Source organism: Notamacropus eugenii, chromosome X (genome assembly GCF_028372415.1).
Source record: "Notamacropus eugenii isolate mMacEug1 chromosome X, mMacEug1.pri_v2, whole genome shotgun sequence".
Lineage (NCBI taxonomy): Eukaryota > Metazoa > Chordata > Mammalia > Diprotodontia > Macropodidae > Notamacropus > Notamacropus eugenii.
Window position 1 is genome coordinate 60,175,191 of NC_092879.1, and position 7,397 is coordinate 60,182,587.

The 7,397-nt window shown below is 50.2% G+C and overlaps 1 protein-coding gene across 1 annotated transcript in view; it reads right to left on the reverse strand.

Annotated features, from left to right (window-relative positions):
* Positions 1-4,273, reverse strand: part of FGF13 (fibroblast growth factor 13) — a 517,094-nt gene extending 512,821 nt beyond the window's left edge. Inside the window, exons 1-2 of the mRNA XM_072626773.1 lie at positions 4,200-4,273; positions 3,289-3,501 (exon numbers count right to left, since the gene is read on the reverse strand). Of these exons, the coding sequence (XP_072482874.1) occupies positions 3,289-3,337 (49 nt within the window). The 5' untranslated portion in view covers positions 3,338-3,501; positions 4,200-4,273. The remainder of the gene's footprint in view (positions 1-3,288; positions 3,502-4,199) is intronic.
* Positions 4,274-7,397: the final 3,124 nt, after the last annotated feature.

Here is a 7,397-nt window from a genome sequence, read left to right on the forward strand (position 1 = left end):
TGCACTAAACTATATCCAATGCTAGCTAGCTAGGTACTTCTTCAGGAAACTAACTGCTGAATGCATTTTGTGGGGCAGGCAGAATCAAAGCTGCTTAAACAAACAATTATTATGCTTTCCTCTTTCCCTAAGCAGTAGATGGGCCCATGCTGTACACCCCCCACTGTATCCCTGTCTACCCCTTTCCTATTTTATAACACAGCACCCAAGGTGGGGAACTTCGGGGGAGAAAAAGGTTTAAGGCATATACACATGATCAAAACAGGCTTTGTAGGAAAATTTCCTAGAGGACTTTTTTACAGGCTGGAAGGTCTACGTTATCAACTGAGAGAAGGAAGGAGAAGGCTGTTGAAATCCCATCAAACCACTGATAGCTTTCAAAACAACTTGTTGACTTCAGTGAAAAGAACCGTTAATAACTAAGCTACTGGCCAGCTCTCTTCGACTTTATTCAATCCTGTTTTCCTCAGCACAGAGGGTGGGTCCCTATGGATAAAATCCAAGATCCATCAGAATATCATTTTCCAAACCTAAGCGGGTGTGTAGCTAAAACCATAATGTTGACAATGCAAGTCCCTAGAAATGAATACTCTTATGTTAGTACTAAAAAGTTCCTTGGTTCTTATAAAAAAAAAAGAAAGAAAGAAAGAAAGAAAGAAAGAAAGAAAGAAAGAAAGAAAGAAAGAAAGAAAGAAAGAAAGAAAGAAAGAAAGAAAGAAAGAAAGAAAGAAAGAAAGAAAGAAAGAAAGAAAGAAAGAAAGAAAGAAAGAAAGAAAGAAAGAAGGAAGGAAGGAAGGAAGGAAGGAAGGAAGGAAGGAAGGAAAGAAAGAAAGAAAGAAAGAAAGAAAGAAAGAAAGAAAGAAAGAAAGAAAGAAAGAAAGAAAGAAAAGCAGGAATTAAAATCTTCCAGATGAAAGGCATTTCATGGAGCTGTGAAAGATTGACTGCTATGTCTTTTAACAATTTATTTTAAAGAAGCAAATATTAACAGCAGGCTAAGACTTGTGCAAATATCCTCCATTATTTTCCCAATAAACCAATAAAATCAACTTTTTAAAAAGAGGGGTTTTTTAGTTTCTTTGTAATTAGGCCTGAAATCCTAATAAATAATTCTTAGATGAAATGTATATGGTGCTAAAAATGATGGTGATGTAATAGGAAAAAAAATTAAACCATACATTTAGTAAAATACTTTATTTCATAGAAACCGATGTCCACATATCCTGAAATCCATGCTACGCAATTCCACATGAAATGCTTCAGAGCAGCCGCTGTCATTTTCAGGTCGTATGTGTGTGTATAGGGGTTGGGTTTTATTTTATTTTTCAAAGTGGAAGGACGGCAAAACAACACTTATACAGGAAACTCAGTTAAAAGAATGAATTCAAAAGGCTGCCAGCTTCCAAGTGGAATTACCTGAATTAAGATGGGTTTGTGCTACAATTGTCAAATGTGTTTATCTATCTGGGCACTTTGTGGAAAATAAGGCTTCTGAATGATTCTCAAGTCATTTCACCTTATCACAGAAATACATATTTCAAATGCTCAGCACCGCAGGAACAGCCTGCTTAGCTGCCTGCTTTCCAAAGTTTACTATTTCAATTAAACCTTGCACTTAAAACCTTCAGTCAAGAGGCTTCAGCTCACATCGAGCGAGCCAAGGACAGGCACTGGGACGCCCCAGGAGCTAGCAGTTTAGGTCCTTCCCCCCACCACCACCTTTTCACCCTGAAAGAAACACAATCCTTTCTACTTAAAATCAGTGAAAATGACTTGCACAACTTTTACCTGGGGAAGGTTGAAAGTGCTACAAGAAAAAGCGGGGGAAAGGGAGGTAAGGGAAAAAAAGAGACAAAAGGTTCCGGAAAGGAGTGGTACAGAAAGGTACTGGGTAAAGGGGCTTCCTCTCCCAAAAGAGCTAACTAACAGATCAAGTCCCCAAATCCCTGCGACTTCCTCTGGGAATGGGCCAAGTTGTTAATATTTGCCCGAATCCCTGCAAGGGCATCTCAGACTAAGGGCTAATGGGTGGTGCTAGGGTGAGGTGGGTTGGGGGGTTATAGATTAGACTCAACTAATCTTCTTGCTGTTCCCCACATCTCCCCAACACCCCCTCTCTACACCTCCCCACCCTGTTTCCATGGCGATTGTTACCGAATTTATATCCAGGAGCAAAGAAACCAGTCCACTGCTTGCTGGGGAGGGGGAGAAAGACGGGAAGAGGGGAAGAAAAGGGGAAAGGAGACAGAGGAGGGGGAAGAACAGAGAAGAAGAGGGGGTGAGGGAAGAGAAGGGGGGGGGGGTTGTACAGCCACAGATCCTCCCCTATTTCCCTAAGCCTGCCCATCCTGAGAGCCAAGTGCCCCAGGGCAGCAAGCCACTCTCTAGTGGGGAAAGGGGGTAGCAACCAGCAGAGTCCTCGAGGCCAAAGCTTCCAGTGGCTGAGCCAAAGAGGGAGCTGCCCCCTCTCTCGGGCACAGGCATGGCGCAGGGGGGTTAAAGGGAGTAGAGCCTTTGTTCTCCCTGGGGTGACTGCTCCGAACTGAGCGCGGAGTCTGCGCGGCCCGGAGCAGGAGAGGGGAACAGAGCGCTGCCGGTCCGCAACCGCCAGGGACATGGGTTCACTTGGGCACCCGGGGACCTGGGGAGAGGAAGGCTCAGTGGCCCTCGAACCTCCTCACCCGGATCTAGGATTCCAAGAGAGCCGGGAGCAAGGCGGAGGGCAGGACCGGGGTCCAGAACGGATGAACGGACGGAAGCAAGGGGAGGCGTGCCTGCCTGGCTGGGGCGGCTTTCTTTGTTAGGATCCAGGCGGACGGAGCCGATTGACGATCGCAGGGCCCTCAGGTTGCACTTGTCCAACAAACACACACACATGCATACACACACGCCCAAGCACACACACACGTACATATATATGTATATACACACGCATAGGCGCACACACCAAGCCCGGCCGCCGCCAAAGCAGCAGCGGCGGCAGCAGCGGCGGCGGCAGCCCTCCGTTGCCCGCATCGTTGCTAGTGTCGGTCTAGAGAGGGGAAAACGCCGGGCAAAGTGTCCAGGTCCCGAGTTTGGAAATCGACTAGAGGCTCGCCCTCGCGCTCAGCTCCGACCCCGACCCCCGCCCCACCCCCGGCTCCCTCCTGGCCCAGACCCCAGCCCCACCGAGGAGAAGGTCAGCGCCAGCTCAAGCTAGGGAAGAGACAAGCTCCGGGCACAGGAATGGACGGGGGAGAGGAGGGCAGGGCAGAGACTGGGAAGGCGAAACAGAGCGGGCGGACTTACCCTTAGATGCATCTTTCTCTTCCTTGGGTTTCATCACCTTGCCACTCATAGATCCCAGTTTGATCACCAAGCTTGCCCAGAGGAACTGGAACCCTCACGGATCCCGCTGGACTCGGAGGGGTCTTTTAGCAAGGTAGCAGGCAGGCAGTGCCCGAAAGCCGACCCGAGGGTTCTGGCTTGGGCTCCGCTTGCCCCTACAGCCTCCGCCGGAGCCTACAGGAAAGCGGGGAAGGGAGAAAGCAAAGGGGGGGGGGGGGGGGTGAGTGAGGCAGAGAGGCACCGCAGCTCCCCGGCACCCACAGAAAGGATCCTCAAGAAGTGAGAAAGACAAAAGCGGGTTCTCTCTTGGTGTCACTGACTCCCCCCCCTCCCTATCGCTCCCTCTCCCTCTCTTTTTCTCTCTCTCTCTCCTCCTCCCCACCCCGATGCCAGATAGAAAGACTAGGAGAGAGCGCAGCCGGGACTCCAAGGCTTTTTCCAAGGGCCACTCACCGCAGCTGGGGCTCAGGGAGCCGGGATGGGAGGGGGGAGGGGCCTCCTGCCCCGACAGCGCCTGTTGGGTCCCGGTGGGAGCAGTCGGACCCGGCCCGACTTGGAGAGAAGATGGGGAGGCGAGGGTGCGAGAGGGAAAAAGAGCCTAACCGAGGCTAACCTCAAATTCCAACAAAGACAGAAATGTGCGCTTCCCAATCCCCAGCAGCCCGAGAGGGCTGGCACTGTTTGCACATGTGCTGAGCAACGTGTGAGCCTGTTACACCGCAGAGCCTGGGGGAAGGGGAGAGGCAAGCAAGGCGAGCTTGCTTTGCAGCCCCCTTCTCGTCTTTCTTACTTGTGCTAATAGTTAGCCGGGGATGGAGGGCACGGGAGTAGGGTGGGGGGCACATACCCGACGGGCTGCCGCCTTTCCTTACCTGGTCTCTCTTCTACACCCACACCCCCTGGCTCCTCGCTCGCTCGCTCGCTCGCTCGCTCGCTCGCTCCCAGCCAGCTGCGAAGCCCCAGCAGCAGCAGTGGCGGCGCGTTATATATAAACGGGAAGGTGTGGGCACGGAGGAGGGGGGGGGTTGGGGGAGGGACGGGACCCACACAAAGCCGCCGGCTGGCTGTAGTAAAGCAAGAGCGCGGCAGGGGCGCGCCGACGTCAGCCTAGCCTGGGCTGGGAGAGAACCTGGCCAGCCCCCTGCCTGGGGGCCACCGAGAGGGGCGTAGGGGCGGGAGCTGCCGGCCTGCCTGGGTCTTCTGCCCCGCTCTGCTCAGCTCCGCCCTCTCCCCTTCTCTCTCTTAGGGTCGCCCTTCCAGGGCAGGGTCGGTAGTTGACCACCAGAGAGGGCGGGCGCCTAGACAAAGACCCTCCCCATCTGCCCACTCCTCTTGCCACCCTGCCCTGCAGCTGCAGAGGTCCCTGGAGGTTAGGAAAGCGAAGTGTTGTGTCTGTCTGTCTGTGTGTGTGTGTGTGTCTGTGTGTGCATCTGTGTCGCTGTGTGCAACAGATTCGCACCAAGAGGCAGAAAGAGAGGCGCCAAGCCTCCCAAGTTGCAATGCCTTCCCTAGCCATCGAGGTACTGGTAATAAAAGGGCTGAGCCCGCGGACAGGGTATCCGACTAGCTACCTGGCACCGGAACAAAGATCGCATCTTCCCAGTGGCTTCTCACACTCCCTCCAGCCCTACACTAGGGCTGCTTTTGTCTGTAGCCAGGGCTGTCCTTCCTGAGGAAGCCCAGGGCCATCTCCAACTTGTAAACTGCTTGGGATGGCAACAAGACGGGCGCCTTCTTCTGCGGGGGTCGGGGAGGGTGTTTAAGAGGTAAAGAAGATCACCATTTCTTTCAAGGATGGAAGTGGAGGGAGAGGAGACAGGGTAAGGAATGATTGGGCGTTGAAGGGGATCCTATGGCATACTGCCGAGAGGATCTTTGGGGTACAGCCCTAGAATTAAGCACCTCAACTCCTGGGAGGCCGATTGAGGATTCTGTGGGCCCTAGCCAATGAAATAGCTGGAGGTCAGGCACCAGGGCTACCGTAAGCCGGGGCAAGAATCTCAAGAACATAGGGGCTGTCACCAGAGGGTTCCCCCATGCCAGTTCCCCCTTATGCCACATAACACCCCCCCCCCCAACACACACCTTAATTCGATTTAGTTAATGGCATTAAACTGGGCGCAGACATCATATAGATGGATTAGTCCTACCGAAACTCAGTCAGTAACTCAATTAAAAGAGCCTGCTGCTGCAGCGCCAAGGACCCAGAGATGCAGCTGGCTCCGCCATCAGGGTTGAAAGGTGGGCAACCCTGGAAACTCAATTTGCAGCCTCCTTCCTTGATCTGGGAGGAACTGGGGGGAGGAGGGACTGGCTTTTCTTGTAAATTCTATCATGAAACTTGCTTGATGACAAAATGTCATTGCCCAGCCCAATGTTTCCCCATTAATTAATAGCAGTGCTCTGGGAAGGAAGGCCATGGGAGAGCCTGTTTCTTTAAATGGACAGGATGGATGGGTAGGGATGGAGGAAGCAGAGAGAATCCAAAGGGGAAGAAAGCTAGACCTTCTGGCCAGGTGGGAAGATAAGGAAAGAGTCCCAGAAGCTTTTTGCCCAAGCCTAACATTTGCTCCTCTATTGACAACCTCCTTCTGGCTGTTTGACAGCTAAGGAGAGAAACCAGGAAACCGGGGATCAAGACTTCTTCACCTTTCTGTGCCTGGCCCCCTTTGGCAGTCAGTAGATCACCTATGGAGCCCTTCTCAAAGGAAGGTTTCTAACTGCAGAAAATAATATGCATAGGAATTACAAAGGAAACAATAGGTTAGTCAAAATAAAGGCAGAATTCAGGACGCCCCTGAAATCTATTCTGGGGCCTAAACCTGGCATGCCAGGTTAAGAACCCCTGACCTACTGGATACAGCACTGAAGTTGGGAATCAAGAAAACCTAGCTTTATATCTACCAGAAGTACTTACCCTAGGCTGTGTGGGATCTTTCTGAGCCTCAATAATCCTCATCTACAAAATGGGAATAACTCTTGTATCCACCTCACAGAGTTGCTATAGGAATCAAATGAAATAATAAATGGAAATTGATTTGCAAACCTTAAAGCTGTATATCAGTGTGAGCTACTATTAACAGGCAAAAGAATAGCCACATTTTCTCCAGGCTTTTTCATTCCTCCCTCCCAGGTAAAATGTAAACTCCTTGGGGAGTGGGGAGGAGAAAGGAGCGAATGGTTTCTTTTTTACTCTATAATCCCAGAGCCCAGCACACTACATGACACATAGTAGGTGTGTAATAAACGTTTGTTCAATTGAAATGATTTATTTTTCATGAAAAGCCAAGATGGAAACAAATTATGAGTAGACCTTAATTCTCTGAGTCTTCTTAGCTCCTTCCAAAACCCTATAAGTCATACGTACAGGCATACATGCAGGCGTATATACATACATGTACATACATGCAGGCTTTCTCCACAGAGCCAGTTCAAAGTGGGACTACTGGCCTGATCATTGATCATTCTGACCTCAGGCTGCTTATACTCCTGAAGAAATGACTGGAAGATATCTCTTTACTTGCAAAAGGAAGTTTCCAGAAAAACTAAAAAACAAGCCTTAGGCAAATTCTGGCCTGCCCTGACCATCAAGTCAGTGTCTGGAGAAGCTTGTGTTTAAGAAAACAAGGCAAGTTGAGAAATAAAGGGGGTGGAAACTGGCAGTGGGGAGAGGGGGAGATTCAGGGTATAGAACCTAAAGAAACGTATCAAGGTCATTGAAATGCTAGCTGTCCTGAAGCATCTGTGGAAGTGGGATTACCCTGGTTCTGTTTGGTCACCAAGGAAAAAACAAGGAGAAAAGTAGGGAAGGTGCAAAGAAACACTTTCTACTGGAACTATCTCACCGTGGAATAGGCTGCCTTAAGAGTGGTAGGTCACTCTTGCTTGGCATTCTTCAAGTAGAGGTAGAATGGCCACTCATTGAGGATATGAGAGCCCTTCCAACTCTCCAAATCCATAATTCTGTGAAAGGGAGTTCTATTGCAAGAATAAGATGGGTTCTCCTCATACCAGACAAAAGGATAATGGATATCCAGGCACCACCCATGTTATTTTGGGTGTGTTCAAAC